Genomic DNA, 24,065 nt, shown 5'->3' with positions numbered 1-24,065 from the left:
ATCACAATAGATGCGAAAAGAAGCATATTCTGTGCTTTAAGTGTAATTGTGCTTTAGTCTAATCTTTAAGTCTAATTGTAGTTCCTCGATCAATACATCTGTGACGAGTTGTGCTGACGTGTTTGGGGCCAAACGTGAGACAAACAAACTGCTGGGAGGGAGTCTGGATGATGAACCATCCCGTTTGAAAGGCTGAAGTTTCGAGACTAGGGCGGCGCCCGTCCAAGTGGTTTCTTCCTGTTCAAACTATTTCTACTGGCTGTCTTGCACTTGGTAGTCTGGTTATTTCCCGGTTTGGCAGCCAACATCAAGTTGGTCGCAGGCCTGGTAGTGGTTCGGTCTTGTTTAGGGCTAGCTGACGAGTGAGTTCCTGTGTGCAGTTCAAAGGCGTTTGATGTGGCATATTTACTTTTGTACTGATCGTAGCTAACTTCGTAGGGTGGTATATGACCACTGTTTGTTTCCTCGGGCAGGTTTAGCTTGAGCGCGTTTAGATATGATTTATTTCTCTCAGAAGCGTGTTCAATGAAATCTTCCGTTTCTTTATTACGTTCATAGACAGTAATGGGCGGCGTGTTTACGACTGCGTGTTTTGGTCGGTTATCAGTTTTAAAGCGAGAGCTAGTCGTCGAGATGGATGCACGGGCAACACAACCTTTTTCAAATTGAGAAGGTAGTGTCCAGATTTCTTCAAGCTGGTTTGTAGGTCTGAGGAACCCGCAGAGACGATTGATATGCGGATCTCTCCGATAGCATAATATTGCTCTTCAGGTCTATCATCTGGTTTTCCAAAAAGCTTATTTCCTTTCTAATTTCCTCATTCTGTGCACGGCGTTCTTGGTTTATACTGAGTAGAGCACATAAATATTCAAATTTTTTTGGAAATTTCACCTCTAAATTGTGCATATACTCTTCAGCCTGCATAGTAACAGGGTAAACAAATTGTGTAAATGCTTCAGCTATTACGCTGCTAAGGCTATTCGTGAGGTTGCTGAGATGTGGGGCGTGTGACTGTTCACTCACGGAGCTGAGACGACTGGCATTTTGGCAGTTGTCAGGAGAGATACAACAACACGATTTGTTTTCATTGATTGTATCGGGCTGCGATTGTGAACTCCCATCGTTTCCCTTAACATCGTTTGGTGGGTCATTTGCCCGGTCTCGCTCATATTCCAAATGATGTCTAACTTCTTTATCAAACTTGCTTTCTTTATTCTCCAAGTCATTGTTTTGTCTGTCTGTGTAGCGGTGAGGGGTTACAAAATTGCCCCCTTCGAAATTATGAAGTAGTTCTACCGATGCATTTTCGTCTTTGCGGGGGGGAGGGGTGCCACTTTTCCTAATTACCGTTGCCGTGGTGCCTATTTGTTTACTCTTTAGACATTTCCCCAAGAACCCTTTCCTTTTGTTCAGTGACAAGCGAGAGAAGCTTGAATACCCCGAGCATAACAGGCATATTCTGTGCTTCGACTTGCTACAGATTAAGGTTTCGTCTGCCGAGGTGTGGCAAAGGTCCCTTGCCCCAGCAGTTACTGCGAGTGCTGTGTTCTTAGTCTGAGTCATTATTGCCATTTATACAAAAATACAAAGCAAGCGGCTTTGTATTTTTGCTGAATTAAGAGATTAGAGTTCCAAGAGGTGGGGCAGCGGCCGTTTTCGACTCTTAAGGCTATCCAGTCAAATAGCTCTCTTCATGGTGATTAACAATCACCTTGAAACGAGGCCAGGCGGTATTATGGCCCACGTCATAGCTCAATTACTACTAATAAAAATATTAATAAATAATTACCTGATTAACACACAGGTCAAAGGTGTATGTCACCATGTACCTGGTATCCTAAGAATTATGTAGATACTACACATGGAACAGTTCATAGGTAATATCATTCACTATTAAACGTACACACGGAGCACATAGAATTTGAGTCCGCACCGATGCAGGTCTTTTTTGGAGGAATGAAGAGCGGCCTAGCTCCGCTCCCTGATTCGCAGTGATTGGATGATCTCTTTCCGATTTGAAACCAGGCGCAAATGGGAAGCATCGTTTACCGATTTTAAATCAGTGACAAAACGAGAAAAATTTTTCCCGATATTAAACTAGCATCAAAGGTGTTTTTTCCCCTTTTGGCGCTGGTTTAAAATCGGAAAATGAAGTTACGCCCGGGAATAGGTCGTCCAATTACTGCGAACCAGTGGATGGAGCTAGGACATCTCTTCACTTCATGTCGCAAAGATCCATGGGTAAGCACCATAAAGTAAATTTCAGTCGAAATTTTATATTGTTTCACTGACGTCACAGAGTAGTAAGATATGCTACTATTCTGTGACTGACGTGTGTTGTGCAGGTGCTTCTAGGAATTAAACAACACGAAGAGATATTTCAGATTATGGTTTGTCCACCCCATAAATTCAAAGAGGAACTGGACAAACATTTAGAGGGAATGGTTGTGTGAATTTTTTTTTTTTTTTGGCAGATGCTACATAAGCTCATACGCTTGCTTTCTTGCATCACATGACTCTATTACTATTATCCCATAAGCAGATTATAATGCGTTCATCGCCTGACATAAATCCAATAGTTCTGTTATGGGATCATCTGGGCCGTGAAGTCTCTCCATCATAAAATTTATGATAAACCTTACGGACCACTTGGAATAACGTTAGTGAAGACACTATTATAAAATAAATGGTCAAAATGCTTCATCTGTGTAAGGCAGTTACAAAATTTCGTGGAAGATGCTTTGACGAAAATCATTATAGTTGTTAATATTAATCATTTAATTTTTTTTGTTGTAAATTTTTCATATATAAATATATACACAGTGTATATATATATATATATGAAAAATTTACCTCCGGTATGTATATATGTACACACACATGCGTATTTTTTTATTTTATTTTTGGCAGATGTCGTTTAACCCACGTGTTCGATTGCAGCATGGATGACCAGCGTTACGAAGAATTGAAGATTTCGGTTAAAAATGCGGTAAGAATTATGCAGTTGTGTAACTAAAAGTGGTTGTTGTTATTTATAATAATTAATAATATGAATGGGAAAATTAAGTGTTAATCTTAATTTGAGGATTTACGGAAGTTTTGGAATTATGAATTTTGGTCTTTTTGGTAACTTGTTTTTTCTGAACGGTAGTGATGCACAACCTTTTAGATTGGAAAGGCCACAGTCGCATCGAAGACTTCGTCTACTTGTCGCATCAAAAAATAAATAAAATAAAATAAATAAATAAAATAAAAAAATAATGGAGTTCATTCTCAGAGGGATTGTATGGTAGCAGAATTTTGTCTTACAATTGATGCAATGATTTCTTACTCGAGGAAATGATTAAATTAAACAAACAATTAAACTTCCTTAATAGTAATGAATTTAAAATAAAATATAAAATAATAATACATTACTAATATTATCGCTGAACCTGTATAGCAGAACTAAATGTTCATTATCTGGTGTTCTGGATTCTGATATGTTTATTTTAGTGAAACAGTACAAATTACCGCTATCTTCCGTGAGGTGGGGGGGGAATAGCATCGCTGGAGCTTCACGCAAAGGAGGGTCCTACAAGTTTAAACCAGTGTTGAGCAACTTCAAAATTTATGAATTTTATTTGTTGATCGTAATTACATGAATTATACTTTAAAGATGTTCGACGTTTTATATAGCATTTATGTTATTAATGCATAGTTCAGCTGTAGTGTAGATCCGGGTGTCTGTGTCTCTTCTTTGACCCAGTTCAGTATGTGATTTTAAGTTTTTCGTGAACTAACTTGGTATTCCAGCATTTGTGGAAGGTTAAAAATTCTGCATCCCTATCTCCCATAAATAAATTAACAGTGAATAAATAAATGATGAAATATTGCAAAATGTGTGTTACAACACTTATTATTATTATTATTGGCCATATGGTGCAAGGAAGCCTAAGGCTTATGCTGCACCAGCCAAAAAAAAAAAAAAATGCTGAACTATCTCTGAGAGAGAGAAGTAGAAGGGAATCACCACGAAAGAGAAGATGTGGGTTTTTTTTTTTTTTTTTTTTAGGAGCATTAGCAACTAAGGCCATATGCTCCGGGAATATGCGGTGGTCATTCCCTGACTTTTCCGCATCCTCCGTATTTGGTGGTGACAGGCTCGAACCCCGGTCTAATCAAGAAGTGTGTGCTACGCACTGCTGCTTCTTCCCACCTAGCTATGGAGGCGCCAGAAGAAAGAGGAGAATGATGATATCCAGCTTGGCACCCTGGGTGCGTCAAGCCCATACTCACCAGACGTGAGCCCCTGGGGGTAAACTATGTTGTATCTACACCAATATTATATAGTTAATTACCTAAACCCATAAGAAATTATGCCTTGTGCATTTCATCTTCTAATAGTACAAATATATATTAGGTGCAGTGATATAGTTTTTTTTGGATCAGGCTGTATTATTATTGCCTAGTATATCTGAGTGAAGCCTTAGGCAAGTTTGAGAGGACTTCTCCTTGGCAAACATTGGGTATCAGGTTCTTAATATATGGTCATCAGTACTTCAGTTGATAACAGTATCATTTATGTAAGTGAATCACTGTTCCCATCTTTTATACAATAGCACATGGGAGCAATACTAGTTCCCTCATAGATATTCATTTTGTTTTAAGTGAATTACAATTCCCAACATTTATACATGGTCAGAAAGGAGGAAATAGTGCTTTTCCCATATTCCACTTTTAAAATGAATGTTATATGCTGTTGTATATAACTCAGGAACTGTGATTCACTTACATAACTAATATTGTTTACGTGAGTGAAGTACTAAATACTGTATAATATTAATCGAGTCCTCAATACCAGACATTCGTCCTTGACTTATTTTCAAGGAAAAAGCACAATAAAAGGTGTACTTCTTTCTAGAAATGTCAAATCTTTCAAGAAATATGGAATTAGCAATCCTTGATTACTTTAAAGATAATTCTTTGAATAAAGTAAACAGTTCAGACCATAAATTCAGATTATACAGGGTGTCTCAAAAATATTGGTACAAACGTTTAGGGGAGGTAGGTAACATCTAAAGGAATGTGAATCTCATAGGAACATGTAACCGGAAACGTCATGGGAAAGTAGTAGCAGAGGCACAAGAAGCAGAAATGACACAAGACAGTAATTAGTGGCAAACATTTATTTGACATAATATTAACAATGGAGTACGAGATGGATGCATTTCATGATGTTATAACAGATGCTCGAAGGTTCCCCCATGAGACACGATGCATGCATGACACCGACGCAGCATGGATTGGCGGACACGGTCGAACACACCTGGAGTTTCTTTGACAGTAGCAGCAACACAGACGAGTCTCACCACGAGATCCATTTCCGTCTCCACAGGCGATTCATACATGATAGATTTGAGGGCCCCCACAGAAAGAAATCAAGGCTCGATAAATCAGGTGAGTGTGGGGGCCAGGCAACGGGTCCACCCTGGACAATCCATGGACGCCCAAAACGCCTGTTCAAATGGTCACAAACAAATCTTCCATAATGGGCAGGTGCCCTGTCATGTTGTGAAACCAAATGTTGCATCTCACATTTGCTGGAACATCGTCAAGTAACCCTGGTAGAACTTGTTCAAGAAAGATCTGATATTTAGCGGAGTTCATGTGGGATGGTAACAGGTATGGGCCGACTAAGCAGTCACTGACCATACCTGCCTACACATTTATTGCGAAGCGATGTTGTACCACACGGGGGCGCACACCTTGTGGGCCCTCTGCTAATCCATACACTAGGTGCATGTCTGCCAGCTCACAGTTCGTATATCGATGCATGCTCTTCATGCGGGAACTACTGCTTGAATGAATAAACCAGAAATTTTCCCTCTCGATGAACAGCACAGTGTACCGACTTACAGTGACGTTTCCTGTTATGGGTTCCTGTGCGATTCACCTTCCTTTACATATTACCTACCTCCCCTAAAAGTTTGTACCAATATTTTTGAGACACCCTGTATATGGTATAAATTACCATATACAGGGTGTCTCAAAGGCCATGGTTAGAAACTATTTAACATAGATATATAGATACTTAACATAGATGTATACCATAACATATATCTCAAACTCAATAGTGTAAGGCAGAGGTTCCCAAACTTTCTCGATTCACGGCGTCCTTAGTGTCCCAGTAATTTTTTCACGGCACCTCTAGGCCAAAAGAAATACCTAATACAGTGGTTTTCAACTTTTTAATAATCCAATTGTGTGTGTGTGTATTAAAAAAATGTTATATAATTGTTATTATAATAATTAATTATAAACAAAATTACAATTCATAATACAAATTATACATACGTATATAATAATTTTATTCTTTACATAGAGGTACTATGTAAATATCAATTGAATTATCAGATCACCACAAAATTAAAAAGATACAGTACAATGGATACCGTAAACCTTTTTATAATGAAATAGATATATAAATTTCAAAAAAAAAAAGAAAAAAGTTTTAAGTAACTTAAACCCAAATTACATGGCACCCCCCGAATGTTGTTGCAGCACCCTAGTGCGGCACCCCGGTTGAAAACCACTTGTGTGTGGTATAACATTAATAGATAAAGTAATATGTATCACTGCATTTAGGAATCTGTTAACTTAGTGTAGTATTGTCAATTAATCAATTCAATTTATTAAATTTTCATTTTAATCAATGAAATTGTATTTAAATGGAAATCATGTCTTAGACTAGAGCAGCAAAATGAGCGAAGTAGTGAGAGTGCTGTGGCTCGGGGGGAACCAAAGAGGACGATTCTCCAATGCATCACAGCCTAAAAAATGTTCAACTTGTGAAATGTTTGCAGATTGTTCTGGAACTGGACTTGATATTGCCAATGAGGATGTGTTTGTGTGTGCAGAGATTGTGAAGAAATTAGGCACCAACTTAGAATTCTGATAGGTCTGTGAGAACTTAAAGAGTAGGGAAGATGCTCTCGAAGGAATTAAAATGTGTGGGGGGGGGTCCATCAAGCTCTCTGCTAGCCAAATCAATACCAGAACTCAATCCTATGTATCAGTCAACACAATGGCAATCTTCGTGGCAGAATGCACTGGTCCCACAGGAGCTAGTTATTATTGGTAACTCTGTTGTCAGGGAAATGGGAAATATATTATTTAAAAAGATAGGTGGGATAGGACCAGGGTATGTCTGCCAGGGGAAAAGTTCATGATGTTGTAGAGCAGATATAATCTTTTAAGGGCATGAAAGGTGTTGTTGTACATGTTGGCACTAATGATATTAAGAGTAGGAGATCTGCAGATTTACTTAACAGGGCAATGTTGAAAAAAAAATCGCACATTAAGATTGCATTTGAAAGAGTCTGCAATTCTGCCCAGAAACGATAGGAGGGAGTATATGATGAGAGACTTCTCAATCAATTCGGCTCTGGAGAGATTGTGCAAGGCTCATAGAGGTAGAATTTTTCTCAGGATGGTCTGTCTGTAATTTAACAGGAGAGACTGCATCTAAAGGGATGGGATACACTTAAATAGAAAGGGTGCAAGAATATTTGCTGGTGCTATCAAGGCAGTGTTTGGTGGGTCAGAAAACTGCTAGCTTGGAGGGTGGGATTCACAAATAGGTTAACAGTAGCTGCACGCAGAGGTTAAAGTGATTCATGCACTGCTTCTATTGGAATGAGCAGCAACCTGGAAAGCAGGGTGCTGGGTATTTCTAGAAATGCCGAGGCTTATCATTATTATTATTAGCCATATGGTGCAAGGAAGCCTGAAGCTTTTGCTGTACCAGCCAAATAAAAAAAAAATTTTCTGAATTACCCTGAGAGAGAGAGAGAGAAAGAAAGAAAAAGAAAGAAGTAGAAAGGAATCACCAAGAAAGGGAAGAATGATGATATCCAGCTATGGACCCTGGGTGTGCCAACCCCATACTCACCAGATGTGAGCCCTTGGACTTATCATGGAACAAGTAAATGCATTGGCTGTGTTAGGGTAACTAATTGTAAGAACAGGTCCATGTATACTTGCACATACACCAGTGCTAGTAGTATAATAAATAAATTTTATGAATTTGAAATGCTGGTCAAGACATTGAAGGTGGATATTGTTAGGATACCAGAGACATTGTGTCACATAGATATAAGGAATGCAGATTTGGAATTAAGGAAGTAAAATGTGTACAGGAAGGATAGACAGATAGGAAGGGAGGAGGGGTTATGCTGTTAGTTAAGAAACAAAATCCAAGGCAGTACATCCAGTTCTCGTGGGTGGACGGTGCAATGTTCAGTCTGGCTGGAGACATAAGTACTGAGAAAGAAAAAATGAGAGTAGAAGTGTGGTATAGGCCTAATGACTGATAAGTACAACGAACAACTGTACAGAGAAATAGTGGGCCAGTAAATCAGAACGTCTTATAATGGAGGATTGTAACTTCCCAGACATTGACTGGACTTGTAGGTTGGTCACACGCACACTAGCAAGACTTTTGTGGATATATTGGATGATTGTTTTCTACATTCCAGCTAAGGCTTTTTATTCCAACTACTAGACTTTTATATTCCAACTAGGCCTAAATGGATGTCAGATGAACTAATGACACTTGTGGCAGAGAAGAAAAATGTATGGGATACATATAAATTATCAGGTGACACAGAAGCCTGTGTGCAGATATTAGCTAGTCTGTGATCAACTGAGAAAGGGGGTTAGGCAAGCAAAGGCAGATAATCATAAATCATTGGCAAAGGATGCAAAGAGGAATGGCAAAGACTTCTTTACTTATGTAAACTCTAGAAGGAAGGGGATGAATCAGATGTGTCCACTTGATATCGATAGTTCCACTGTTGATGATCCTGCTCAGGTAGCTGACAAAGTGAATGAGTATTTTGTATCTACATTCACACAAGGAGTTATTTAGGGAGGGGAATGCCAGAAGTCTGTCAAACTCTAATGAGGAGCAAAAGGATTTTGTAATCATCATCATTCTTCTCTTTTTTTTTTCTTGGTGATTCCTCTCTCTCTCTGCTGGTGCAGCATAAGCCTCACTCTTCCTTGCCCCCTATAGCTAATAATCATTATTATTATAACTGAGAAGTTGATAACTGAGAAGAAATTAATAACTGAGAAGAAATTGAAGTTAAATATAAAAAGGCACCTGGGGTGGATGGGATGTATCTGGTTATATTAAACGGGGCAGCAAAGGAAGTAAGCAAACCTTTAACCATTATTATGAGAGCATACTTAGATTCAGTGGAGGTACCCAATGACTGGAGATGTGCAAATGTATGCAGGCTTGTCTAGACCTGTTAGTTTAACTTCTGTTCTGTGGAAAATAATGGAGTCACTGGTTAAAGGATCATCTAGACAAGACTGCAGTTATAGTTCAGACACAACATTTTTTTGTTAAGGGGAAGTCTTGTCTGTCCAATTTTATTGGTACTATGATGTAGTCACAAAGGAACTGGGAATAATTTTGATATCATATACTTGGATTTCAGGAAAGCTTTTGATACTTTTGCACATGGAAGACTACTGTGCACATTGGAGCAGAATGGCATGAAGGGTGAGTTGCTGCTATGGATAAAGGGATGGTTTAGTGGGAGAAGACAAAGAGTGATAATCAATGGGCACTGCTCTTCGTGAACTAATGTTATGGTGGAGTTCCCCAGGGTTTGCTCTTGGGCCCATTGTTGTTTTTGTATTTGTCAATGATATTGACAAAGGTATATATCAGGCTTAATGTCCAAGTTTGTGAAGGTTGGCAGTGTTTGTTAAAGACAGTTTGCTACTGCAACAGGATCTAAAAAAGTTGGGCAGATGGGCTGAGAGGTGGCAACTGAAGTTTAAAATTGACAAATGCAAATGGGTAGCAGTAACCCTAGAGTAACTTATCAACTGTGTGGTACTACACAAGGTAGTGGAGAATGAAAAAGACATGGGAGTTATTGAGAGTCAGATCATTCACAAGATCTGACTCACAATGATCTGTATATCATTGGCATGGCTCCATGAGCTGTTCTGAGCAGTGCAGGCAGGCTGTCAGAACAGCTCATGGGGTCTTGTCAATGATATACAGCAATTTTGCTAGCAAGGTTAAGAAGGTGATTATCCCTTTGTATAAGGCCATGGTTAGGCCACATCTTGAGTACTGTATACAGGTCTGGAAGCTTCACTTTAGGAAGGATGTAGCTCTGCTGGAATGGATGCAACAAGATTGGTGTGGGGGAACAAAGGGTTGCTTTCTTGGTAAAAGGTTACCAAGAAAGGCTTAATTTCTGCAAATTGCAGAATCTGGAGATTAGCGACCTGCAAGGTGATCTGATTGACGTCTACAAGGCCAGGAATTGTAATGCTGATGGGATTCTTACTCAGATTGCTTTGTGGATTAACTCAAGACTTGGATGCTGCAAGACTTTTGGAAGGAAATTACTGTCAGCTTAGCTTGCACTTTTAGATAGAAGAAATCTGTTTTGTGGAGACAGGATACATTTAAACAAAGGTGATCGAGAGTTTTTGCCAGTATTATTGAAGATATTTTAAAGGTTCAGGGAAACTGCTAGTTTGGGGGGCCAAGGGTAATATAGGTCCATGTTTATCTGATAATATTGGTCAAAGTAGCACTTGTAGATACCCCAAGAGTTCTTGTTTGTTACCACAACAGAACATATTAGCAAGATGTTCTGAGGGCAGAAAGGTTTCAAATGAGTGGGTAGCTAAAGCCAAGAAAGTGAGCTTAAATAAATTTAAGGGATGTGTCACGATAGTTAACTATACAAGAACACTAAGTCTTAATTGTTTATACAGTAATGTCAAAAGTGCCATCAGTAAAATGAGTGAATTTGAACTGCTGATTAGGACAAGTAACGCTGACATAATAGGGCTTACGGAAACGTGGTGCCACCTGAAGATAGGGGATGATGAATTTCAGTATGGTGTATTTAGGAAAGATAGGGCAGATAGAAGGGATGATAGTTTCATGCTTCTTATCAAAAGCAGCCTGAGCACACGATGAAAGCTTTCCAAGATTCAGGCATTTTGCATGCTAGTATAGAATGTATATGTTGTGAGATAGTTGGAAGCAAAGGTATAATGAGAGTGGGAGTAATCTACAGATGTGATTATGATGAGAGCCTCTACATGCAAATGGAATGGACAAGTAGGTGTCAATGTCTTATTATGTGTGATTTAATTTGCCTCCTTATCCCTGCTAGCAAAATTCCTGTATGTCATTGACAAAATCCAGTGAGCTGACCTGGCATTGTCTGCACTGGTCAGAAAACTTCATATCAGACTGCACAATTACCCCCAGGTTCTTTTCATTTTCCACTACCCTGAGTATAGTACCACACCGTTGATACATTACTGTGGGATTACTGCTACCCATATGGAGTACCTTGTATTTGTCAGTGTTATACTTCAATTGCCATTTCTCAGCCCATCTGCTTAATTTTTATAGATCTTGTTGCAGCAGCATACATTCTTTACTATCATTAACCACCCTGCCAACTTTTGTATCATCTGCAAACTTAAATAAATTTTTCAGAATCTTCTCTTCATTCCTATTTACTTATTAAATGATGAAGGGAAAGCAACCAAAGGAAAGTGCAAATGATGGCAGTGCTAGGAAACGAAACAAAATTGATTTAGAAATGAAGGTGAAAATTATTAAGAAGTATGAAGCTGGGCAAAGTTTGTCATTTATTGCATAGTAATTGGGTCTCGCTGCTTCAGTAGTGAATACTATTTTAAAGGACAGTGAACGTATAAAGGATCAGTGCTTTAAGGTCAATAGAGTTCAGGTGCGATGGAAAAGCTATTAATAATATGGATGGAAAATCGGATTCAGGAGCACTTGCTTCTGAATCTAATGGCCATTCAAGCAAAAGCAAGAAGTATTTATGAAGAAATTAAGGATAAGTATGGTTGAACCCCAAGCCAAGTTTGTGGCAAGCATCGGGTGGTTTAATAGGTTCAAGTGTCACGCTGGTTTCCAGAGCGTTAAAGTAAAATTTTTGTAATTTTGTACACTTTTGTAATTTTTCCTTTGCATGAGATAAAATTCAATAAATAATTCTATTTACACGTTTGTTGAACATTTCCTTTTTGCTTCAATCAAATGCAGCGTGCATAATTGCGAGTGCTGCATAAGCATTTAGGGAAATTCCGACTTACGTAGAGTTCCACGGAACGCAACCCTTACGTAAGTTGGGGAGTGGCTGTTTGAATTCTGGAGCATGTCAGGGTAAGTTGGTTGGTTGACTAATATGAGTTTTAGTGGCACGTTAGCAAATGCCAATGTCAGATAGGTTATACTTCTCGTGTAAAAAAAAAGGGATGTACTAATGTTGGGTGAAAAATTTATTTTCTAAACAAATTAACTTATCTTTTATCTAAACAAATTAACTTATCTGTAATAAAGTTTTTATGTTTGGAAGGAACCTAATCTCAGCATAATCTCTTTTTTTTTTTTTTTTTTTTTTTTTAGAAATTGCTGTTTATTTGTAGTGTGACATTAAGGCATTATGTTGATAGCTCTTCTAGTGTGTGTGAGATTAGGGCTGTTATAAAATTTTTGTATTTTATTTTAGAACGTTTTACTTGTAAATCACCTGTTCTGAAATTAATGGATGCAGCTCCAGTAATTTCCTATTGTAAACAGAAATGTTTGTCTGTGATTAGTTTTTTCCCCCTATTCTTGCATTTTGTACTGTCAGTCTCTATGCTCTGATTATTGCAATTTGTAAGTCAAGTAAATTGTAAAGGTTTGTGACTCTCATAAACATTCATTAATATCATGATGCATTTGCATAATTTATCCTTTTCTATGCACAATGAATGGTTCATTGTGTACATTGTATGCTTTGAATGATTTAAGTTCTGTAAAACATCACATAACTAATAACTATAATAATAATGATTGCAATGGATACTGTATTTTATGTTAATCCTTGAAATGTCACCACATTGAGTATCTTTGGTCATGATTATTCCTTTAGCTGAAGTAAAAATAAAACACACATCTGTGTTTATAAACACTCCAAAATGGAACAAGAAACTGTGCTTATGTGATGCACTGCAAATTCCATTTCAGAGTACTGTATTTATAAACACAAGCTTGTTTATTTTTAGGATCTAAAATGTCAGTTTTGTTATTGTAAATTGTTATTGAAGGTTATATCAGGATGATAGCTGTACATTATTATTATTATATTATTTCTGCCTGACTGGGGGTTCCACCTCGTGATGGGTATTGCTACCAAGTACACAGGTTGATTGTTGTCATGTCTGGTGTTATGGTTTGTCAAGGAACTCTCTGACTATCCATGTTCAGGATTGCGACTGTCTGGAGTTTCTTGTAGGTGTTTGCTGGGAGACCTATTGCTTCTAGGCTGTTATGTAGGGTCTTTGGCATCATACCTGTGGTTGATACGATGATCGGTATGGTCGTTACTTGTTTCACATGCCACATCTCTTTGATCTCCTGTCTTAGGTTCGTGTACTTCCTGATTTTTTCCCTATGGGTTTTCTGCAGGTTGCCAGTGTTGGGTACCGCTATGTCAATGAGATAGGTAGTCTTTTCCTTCTTGTCCACAAGGATTGTCCAGTCTGTTGTGCAGGATTTTCCTATCCGTTATTATGGCGAGGTCCCAGTACAGCTTGTGGGTTGGGGTCTCTAGTACTGCCTGGGGTTTGTACTTGTAGTACGGTACACTTTCTTCGATCAACTGGTATTTCCTTGCTAGCGTCTGATGTATTATCCTGGCTATCTGGTAGTGTCTATGAGTGTACTCAGTCTGGGTGATCACCTTGCATCTTGCGGTGATGTGTTGGATCATTTCTGAGGCCAGATGGCATCATCGAACACTCTGGGCTCCTTGGCTATGTTTTCTATAGTTCCTGGTGTTGGTTACCTGGTCTTGGATGGCGAGCATGAATCATTCATGCTCGCCATCTTCCCCGAGACTGAATCATTCAGTCTCGGGGAAGAGCGTTCCACTCGTGAGCCATGCATTGGAAGCAGTGTTATCTATGTGATTTTTTTTTAGCATTAGCATTAGTAGAGGCATTTGATGCAAGAAAGCAAGCTTATGCAGCATCAGCCAAAAAAAAAAAAAAAAAACCCACTTCCACTTCACCCCTCTGTTCGTTCCAAATACCTGTCCAGCTGAGCCTTAAACTTATTTAGGCTATCAACCTCCACCACAAGGGATGGAAGTCTGTTCCACCAACCAACCACCCGCTGGCTAAAGGCAAATTTCCTCACGTCTATCCTACATCTGTCTTTCCTCAATTTGAATTTATGCCCTCTCAGGTGATTTTTCTGAGCTAGAGGAAGAATCCCATCAGCATTGAGCATGCTTAAACCATTCAAGGCTTTATACACCTCTATCAGATCACCTCGCTGGTGCCTAGTCTCCAGACACTGTAATTTGCAAAACTTAAGCCTTTCTTCGTAAGAGCACCCCTTTGTTCCATTCACTAATCTTGTTGCCCTTCTCTGTACTCGTTCCAGCAGCTCTACATCCTTCTTGAAATGAGGCCTCCAGACCTGTATACAGTACTCTAGGTGTGGCCTGACCATTGCCTTATACAAGGGAATAATCACCTCCTTATCCCTGCTGGAAAAATTCCTGTATATTATTGACAATACTCCATGAGCTACTCTTGCAGCCCGTCTGCACTGCTCAGAGAACTTCATATCTGCCTGCACAACCACCCCCAAGTCCCTTTCATTCTCTACCACTGTCAGTGTAGTACCACAGAGTTGATACGTTGCTCTGGGGTTGCTGTTTCCCATGTGTAGTACTTTACATTTGTCAATGTTAAACTTCATTTGCCACCTCTCAGCCCATCTGCTCAACCTTTCCAGATCCTGTTGCAGCAGCATAGTGTCAGTAGTGTCCTTGACAACCCTGCCAACCTTTGTATCATCTGCAAACTTGGACATTAAGCTTGATATACCATCATCAATATCATTTATAAATACAGAAAACCATAATGGACCCAACACTGAGCCCTGAGGGACTCCACTAAAAACATTAGTCCACGATGAGCAGTGTCCATTGATTACCACTCTCTGTCTTCTCCCCCTCAACCACCCCTTTATCCATAGCAGCAATTTGCCTCCAATGTCACACTGCTCCAATTTGTGTAGCAGTCTTCCATGTGCAACAGTATCAAAAGCCTTTCTAAGATCCAAGTATATAATATCAAAGTTATTCCCTGCATCCAGTTCTTTTGTGACTGCATCATAATATCCAATCAAGTTGGTCAGGCAAGACTTCCCCTTAACAAAACCATGCTGTGTCTGAGCTATAACTGAAGTCTTGTCTAAATGATCCTGCAGTGCCTCCATTAATTTTCCTGGAGCAGAAGTTAAGCTCACAGGTCTATAATTACTTGTGTAAGCCTTTGATCCTCCTTTGTGAATTGGGGTCACATTTGCACATTTACAGTCTATGGGTACCTCCCCTGAGTCCAAGGAAGCTCTCATAATTATGGCTAAGGGTTTGCTTACTTCCTTTGCTGCCTCCTTTAATATAACTGGATAGATCCCATCCACCCCGGGTGCCTTTCTTGTGTTTATCTTCAACAGTTTCTCCTCCACTTTACTCCCAGTTATTTCAAGATTCTGTAGCTTACTGCTAGAGTTGAATACACCTCTGGCATTCCCCTTGCTGAATAACTCCTCATGTGTGAATGTCGATGCAAAATATTCATTTAGTTTGTTAGCTACCTGAGCAGGATCATCAACAGTTGACCCATCAATATCAAGTGGACCATTCTGATTCATCCCCTTCCTTCTAGAGTTAACATAAGTAAAGAACTCTTTGCTGTTTTTCTTTGCATCCCTTGCTAAGGATTTCTCGTAATCTGCCTTTGCCTGCCTAACCTCCTTTGTAACTTGGTTGCATATCAACTTGTATCTATCATAGGCTTCTGATAGATACAAGTTGATAGTTATGTTAATTTGTAAGTATCCCATGCATTTTTCTTCTGTGCCATATGCCTCATTAGTTCATCTGACATCCATTTTGGCCTAAACCTTGAACAATATTTCTTAGTTGGTATGTAAAGCCTAGTAGCTTCCAAGATAAGTTCTTTGAATGCTTCCCATTTTGAATTTGCTGTTGGTAACATCATCAGTTGGTCCCACTGTATAGAATTTAAATACTGTCTCAGTCCATCGTAGTCGCCTTTACGGAAGCAATAACCCTTCCCTTTACCCCTAATGGTAGTTACCTCTTTGAGTAAATCCCACTTCAGCACACTGTGATCACTGCCACCTAGTGGTTCATTTATCTGCAGATTCTTAATGCATGAAGAATCACTGCTGATAATCAAATCAAGAGTATTACTCCCTCTAGTTGCCTCCCGAACATGCTGATGTAGAAAACAACCATCCAATAAATCCACAAAAGCCCTGCTAGTGTGTGAGTAACCAGCCCCCAAATTCCAGTCAATATCTGGGAAATTAAAATCTCCCATTATAAGTAAATCAGAGAGTCTTATAATGGGAGATTTTAATTTCCCAGATATTGACTGGAATTTGGGGGCTGGTTACTCACACACTAGCAGGGCTTTTGTGGATTTATTGGATGATTGTTTTCTACATCAGCATGTTCTACATCAGCATCTTGATGGAGATCATTATAGTGTCTGCCATGGAGTGTCTTCTCTGCCCATCTTTTTAGCTTCATTTGTGACTCCTGGTTGTGGGGGGGGGAACTCCTCGCTTAGATATACTGCTTGTCTATCTTCCTTATGGCCTGCTGGAGTGCTGCTGTGTGTTTCTGGAAGTAATCCTTCAGGTTAACTATCGCTGTCTTCTGTTGCTCAGTGAGGTCTATCAGGCCCCTTCCTGGGCAATTGTCAGTCTCTCCATGGCAGATTTTGGGTGGTGTTGGCAGCTCTTGGTCATCATTGTCCTTGTCTTTTTCATGATATCCTCCAGCTCAGTGTTAGTCCAATCTATGGCTCTGAAGGAGTATGTTAGCACTGGGATTTCATAGGCGTTTATGGCTTTAGCTGTAATCCCTCCATTCAGCTTTGCTTTCAGCAGGCTTCCGAGTCTCTGATGGTGTTTTTCGGTCAGGCAGGCCTTAATTTCCTTGTGCTGTAACTGCTGAGCCTGCATCATCCCCAAGTATTTGTAGGCCTCTCCCTCTGCCATGGCTTCAATCTCTTTACCAGTCTTGCAGCTGGTAGTTTCTGTTGGCTAATTTTCCCTGGTGCAATCCGTGGGTCTTGCATTTGTCTAGACCAAATTCCATCCTAATATCATTGCTGAATTCTTCTGTGGTCTGGAGTAGTTGCTGGAGGTGCTTCTCAGTTCCTGCGTAGAGCTTGATGTCATCCATGTACATCAGGTGGGTGAGGGTGTACAGGTTCTTCCTTCCTTCTTTGAGGTTATATCTGTACTTGCTACTGTTGAGCATGGTGGATAGCGGGTTAAGTGTTAGACAGAACCCCAGTGGGCTCAGGGCATCTCCCTGAAAGATTCCTCTCCTGATGGGGATTGGCCTAGTTATGATATTATTATTATTATTGCTCTTATACTATTTCTCTTTGATTGGGGGTTCCACCTCGTGAGGGGTATTGCTACCAAATACATAGGGTGGTTGTTGTTATGTCTGGTGTTGCTGTTGGTCGAGGAACTCTCTGACTGTCCTACAGGTGTTCAGGACTGCGACTTTCTGGAGTTTCTTGTAGGTGTTTTCTGGGAGACCTATTGCTGCTAGGCTGTTATGTGGGGTCTTTGGCACCATACCTGTGGTTGACACGATGATCGGGATGGTCGTTACTTGTTGCATATGCCACATCTCTTTGATCTCCTATCTTAGGTTCGTGTACTTCCTAATTTTTTCCCCATGGGTTTTCTGCAGGTTGCCAGTGTTGGGTACCACTGTGTCAATCAGATAAGTAGGCTTTTCCTTCTTGCCCACAAGGGTTATATTTGGTCTGTCTTGCGGGGTTTGGCCTATCCGTTATTATGGCACGGTCCCAGTACAGCTTGTAGGTTGGGGTCTATAGTACTGCCTGGGGATTGTACTTGTAGTGTGGTACACTTTCTTCAATCAACTGGTATTTCCTTGCTAGCTTCTGATGTATTCACCTGGCTATCTGGTCGTGTCTATGAGTGTACTGAGTACACTCATATTATTATTATTATTGGGAATGATTCAAGAAAGCAGGCTTATACAGCATCAGCCAAAATATAGTTTGTCTAGTTGGAACAGATGGAAGTTTGTTCTAGCAATCCTATTGGCTTAAGGAAAACTTCTGCACATTTGTTCTGCAACCATCCTTCATCAATTTGAATTTGTCAGTCTGAGCAAGAGGAAGAATCTTATCCGCACTGACTTTGTTCAAGCCATTCAAAGCCTTAAACACCTCAATCATATCATCTTGCAAGTGCCTAGTCTCCAGATGCTGAAATTTGCAGAACTGAAGCCTTTCTTGGTAAGAGCACCCATTTGTTCACTTCTGTAATCTCTTTGCCCTTCTGTGTACCCATTCGAGCAGCTCTATATCCTAATTAAAATGGGGCCTCTAGACCTGTATACAGTACTCAAGATGTGGCCTGACCATTGCCTTATACAATAGGATAATCACCCCCATATTCCTGCTACCAAAATTCCTGTAAATCAATGACAAAACCCATGTCCTGGCTGCCCGTTTGTACTGATCAGAGAACTTCACATCACACTGCACAATTGCTCCCCAGGTCTTTTCCATTTTCCACTGTCCTGAGTGTAGTGCCACACAGCTAATTCTGGAATTACTGCAACCTATATGCAGTTACCTTGCAATAGTCAATGTTAAACTTCAGTTGCCATTTCTTGGCCCATCCTCCTAATTTTTCTAGCTTTTTTTGCAGCAGCATACCTTTATTACTGTCATTAGCTACCCTACTAACCTTTGCTTTCTGTATCATTAATACAGAAAACAATGAACCCAGCACAGAACTCTCTCAGACTTCCCTAACAAAATTAGTCCACAAAGAGCAGTGTACATTGATAACTACTCACTGTCTTATCCAACTTAATCATCCCTTTATCTACAGCAGTAACTTTCCCTTAATTCCACAGGGATCCAATTTATACATTAACCTTTTATGTGCAATAGTATCAAATGCTTTCCTCAACTCCAAGTATATGATATCAGAATTATTTTTTGCATCTAGTTCCTTTGCCACTAAATAGTATCATAGTATCCAATCATACTATAGTATCATAGTATCCAATTATACTATTTATCATAGTATCCAATCAAATTGGGCAGACATCTCCTCTTAATCAACCCATTCTGTGACTGAAGTATAACTGCACTCCTGTTTAGAATGTCCTGCATTACTTCTTTAACCAGTAACTCCATTATTTTCCCTGGAACAAATTAAGCAATAGGTCTGTAATTACTCATATCACTGTTTGGACCGCCTTATCAATAGGGATCTCCCTTGAATTCAGAGATTCTCTCATAATTATGGCTAATGGTTTGCTTATCTCCTTTGCTGCCTCCATTAGCATGATTGGATAGATCCCATCCACTCCAGCTGCCTTTTTTTGTTTAACTTCAACAATTTCTCTTCCACTTTCCTCTTAGTTATCACAAAATCATTTAGCTCCCTGTTAATAAAACTTTTGGCATTCTCTTCCCTAAAGAATTCTTCATGTGTGAATGTACATGCAAAATACCTATTCAATTTGTCAGCAACCTGAGCAGGGTCCTTAACAGATAACCCATTGACTTCAAGTGGACTAATGTGATTCAGTCCCTTCCTTCTATTAATATAATATCAGATCCTTTGCTAGAGATTCTCATATACCTTAGCTTGCCTAACTTTCTTTGTGGCTTGATTACAAACTAATTTATATATATCATTCTGTATCACCTGATAATTTATATTCTTCCCATGCATTTTTCTTTTTTGCCACATGTCTCATCAGTTCACCTGACATCCATTTAGGTCTGAGCTTTGAACAGTATTTCTTAGTTGATATGAAAAGCCTAGTAGTTACTACAGGTACTTTCTGAATGCTTCCCATTTAGAATTTGCTGTTGGCAACATCGTCAGATAATCCCACTGTACAGAACTCAAACTGTCTGAAACTACTGTTGTTGCCCTTAAGAAAGCAAAAGCCCTTCTCTTTCTTTACCCTTGACAATTGTTGTATGCTCAAATAAATCTCTCATTAGTACACTGTGATCTCTGCCACCCAGAGTGCCTTTTACTTGCTGATTCTTAATGCATGAAGAACCTGCTGACAATAAGGTCGAGATTAATGCTTCCTCGTGTTGCATCTCTAACATGCTGCTGTATAAAACAGTCATCCAATAAATCCACAAAAGTCTTGCCAGCTCTGAGTGATCAACCTAGAAGTTCAATCAATTTCTGGAAAGTTAAAAATCTATTCTCATTTACTGGCCCACTCTGTTTCTCCATACAGTTGTTCATTGTATTCATCACAGTCATTGAGTCTATAATGCATCCCTACTTTCATTTTAATTTTCCCAGTCTTTGTTACGCCAAATTGACTCAACTTTGCTCTTGCCACCCATATAAACTGGATGCACAGCCTTAGATTTTATGTGCTTCTTAACTAAGAGCATAACCCTTCCTCACCTCTTATCCTTTTTTTTTTTTTTTTTTCAATGTAAACCCCAAACACGAGAGGTGTTAGAACCTATAGTACTTAGAACCGTGCTTGGGTTGGGGGTTAAAAAGACGAAAGAAGATATTTGTTGACATTGGACTTGAACTTCTGTAGACTAATTTTCAGGAAATACGTACGAAGGAAGGTTGTTCAGAAAACAGCAGTTGAATGAATAAACGAGGAAGATGAAAAGTTGGTTCTGTGAGTTTGAAGTTGGACAGTAAATGGATGTTGGCTGGTGGCGGCACGTGTTTGGACTGTTTTGAGAGAGAGAGAGCAGGAATTATAGAAGCTAATTCAGAAGAACAGTGCCTATGGAAGTATCCGTAGAAGAGGCATGCAGCAGAAACAGTGCATCTATGAGACAGCGAGTGGAGAGACTCTGTTAGAGATGAGTCATTAATTGACCTAACTGCCCTCTTCTGAATGGAATCAAGAAGCCTGAGAGAGGTTTTGGTGGCACCACCCCAGATGTAACAATATTCCATGACAGGGCGGATTTGCGATTTATACAGAGTGAGCAGCTGTTTGGAAGAAAAGTAACGCCGAGAGCTAAAGAGAAAACCAAGTTTTTTAGATGCAGAAGAAGCAATATTTTTAATGCGCTTGTGCCAAGAGAGATTAGAAGTCAGGGTAATCCCCAAAAGAGATATATCATTTTGCCTAGCAATCGGAGTGTCACTAAAGATAAGTATAGGAGCAGAAGAATCCTTTTTGCGAGATATAAGACAAGACTGAGTTTTTGAAGGAATGAAATCAACTAAGTTGTCTTTGCCCTACTGGAGAATTACCTGAAGATTGGCATTTAAGGAATTGGTAGCAGATTTTCGAGAAGTTGAAGCTGATTGAGCAGGACAAGGTTTCTCAAAATGGAAAGTGGAATGCAATGTGCTATCATCAGCAAAGCTATGGATAGGATTTCCAGTAAATGGAAGAAGGTCATTAATATACAAGAGGAAAAGAGTGGGGGGAAAGAACTGAACCTTGGGGGACACCGGCATTAGTGGAGAAGTTAGAAGACAGAGAGCCATCTACCATTACCCTCGGTGAGCGATCAGAGAAAAAACTGGATAACCAATTACTAAAAACAGTTGGCAAACCATAAGATGGAAGCTTGTTTAGAAGACCTTTATGCCAAACACAATCGAAAGCCTTTGAGATGTCAAGAGCAACTACTTGTGTTTCACCGAACCTTTCCATTGAATTAGTCCATAAATGGGTAACATAAGCCAGAATATCACCAGTGGATCGACACTGACGGAATCCATACTGGCGATCAATGATCAGACGGAAGATTTCTAGGTAGTTTAAAATTTGGCGGTTAATTGATTTCTCCATTACTTTAGAAAGAGTAGAAGTAATTGTAATGGGACGATAATTGGATGGGAGGGATTTGTCACCCTTTTCAGGAACTGGCTGGATATGAGCAAATTTCCAAGCAGAAGGAAAAACACCTTTGGAATAAGAAAGTGAAAAAAGGTGGCAAAGAATAGGAGTAAGTTCAGGAGCACAGGTTTTGAGAACAAGTGGAGAAATACCATCGGGACCTTGAGCTTTATTAGCATCAAGATTCGTCAAAATCCTTCTGACATCCTTTTGACGGAAGACCACAGGAGGCATTGAATGGAGTGTGTTGGGAATAGTTGGTGTTTTACCAAGATCGTTAATGCATGAGTTGAAAGAAAAATGGAATGCTAGCAGGTCAGCTTTATCCTTGGCTGAAGTGGCAACAGAACCATCTGGTTTGGGCAGAGATGGGCAAAAGTTGTGGCCAATAGCTTTGGCAAGAGACCAGAATGCTCGGCTACCATTAGGGCAAGAAGCAAGTTTTCTACTCTTAGCCTGTTCAAACTCTAGTTTGGACTGGTTAAAAACTGCTTTAAAATTGTTGCGAGCTTTGGTATAGGCAGAAAATGAAACTGGAGAATTAGAAATTATAGGCATTTTGAAATATAAATATAAATATTCTTCCACCCAGATTTCTCTAACCACTGAAATAAATGAACTAACAAGAAGATTCTCAAATAGGGGTTACCCTCTAACCTATATAAACAAAGTCAAAAAAATAGCCCGTGATAAAATAAATAACAACAACCTCGCAACAAACATAGCAAAAAAATCCGACAAGACCAAAAAAATATATTTCATCACCATCCCATATATCGAGCACTGGTACAATAAACTTAACCAAATATGCAAGGGAACCGACATGAAAATCATAGCAAAACCCATGAACAAACTATACACATTCTTCAGAAATCGGCCTTCAAACACCACATTCCAATCACAGCATGACCTCGTATACAGTATACCATGCAAAAATTGTGACGCTGTCTACGTAGGATCCACCATGGGAGTGGCACAGCTTCGAGCAAAACAACACGAAGCTTCGGTGCGGGCGGGTCGTTCAAATGCATCGGAACTTTCGTTCCACGCAATAAATGAAAGACATACTTTCGGCTTTACGGAAACAAAAATTATAAATATTCAACACAACTACTACAAACTACTCATTGCAGAAACCTTAGAGATGAAACTACATGAAACTTCAATCAATATCCGTAGGCCATTCCTATTGTCCGACGATTGGTCACTTATACGCATGCGTGAAGAACAAATACTACAACATAAGGAAAGAAAAAAAGTTTCGGATTAATTGTGAGTAACTCTCTTCCTGTGAACATGATGCCCCGAAAAGTTCTAGTCCAACTTAAGGAATGTAGAGAATAACCCCAACCCCTACCCCCACCCCCGCCCCTTACCCAATTATTAGACCCCTAAATTTAACTCAAAATTCCAGCCACAGGACCAAAATGTAAAATCGATCCTTAATTATTAGCCCGTTTAGACCTCCAAAATCTAACTTTATGACAATGTTTTGCAAAATTGACATCGCCTTTCCCATGAAGTATTAGCGAGTTGGACAAGGAGAGTTGGAAAAGAAGCTTCCTATATCAAAAAATAAAGGTAAGCCCTGTTGATTCATAATATAATAGAATATAGGAATTATCGAGCACGTAATAGCTCTCTAGTATCAAATCTATAAAGTATTTAATGTTGGTAATGTCGTACTGTGTGTTTAATTTATTCACTTTAACTTTATTATACATATGTACGTACAAGAAAATCACATTATATGGGGTCAGCAGGTATTCGCTTATATCTGTGGTTTCTGCCATCCATGGTAGGTCTTGGAATATATTCCCTGCAGATATGGGGGTCTTATTGTATACCTGAACCTGTTCTTACTCTTAGTTACTGTAATATAACCTGTATATTTCCCACCTTAGGCTTTGAAATCCTCATTACGATGGTCAAAAATTGTTAGTTGATTAATTTCAATTCAAGTTTGTTAAAGTTGAAGTCATTATCAAAACAGCAGTTGACATACAAAAATGTATTTGTTTATTATTG

The 24,065-nt window shown here is 39.3% G+C and overlaps 1 protein-coding gene across 1 annotated transcript in view; it reads left to right on the top strand.

The window, feature by feature from the left end:
* The first annotated feature begins 2,223 nt into the window (after positions 1-2,223).
* Positions 2,224-24,065, top strand: part of ArgRS (arginine--tRNA ligase-like protein) — a 222,813-nt gene continuing 200,971 nt past the window's right edge. The window contains exons 1-2 of the mRNA XM_090379871.1: positions 2,224-2,241; positions 2,911-2,989. Of these exons, the coding sequence (XP_090235997.1) occupies positions 2,942-2,989 (48 nt within the window). The 5' untranslated portion in view covers positions 2,224-2,241; positions 2,911-2,941. The remainder of the gene's footprint in view (positions 2,242-2,910; positions 2,990-24,065) is intronic.

This window comes from Mastigoproctus giganteus, chromosome 8, assembly GCF_048544385.1.
Source record: "Mastigoproctus giganteus isolate SK-2022 chromosome 8, ASM4854438v1, whole genome shotgun sequence".
NCBI lineage: Eukaryota > Metazoa > Arthropoda > Arachnida > Uropygi > Thelyphonidae > Mastigoproctus > Mastigoproctus giganteus.
Note: the sequence above shows the minus strand (reverse complement) of the source record. Positions and strands in the feature narration are given on the sequence as shown.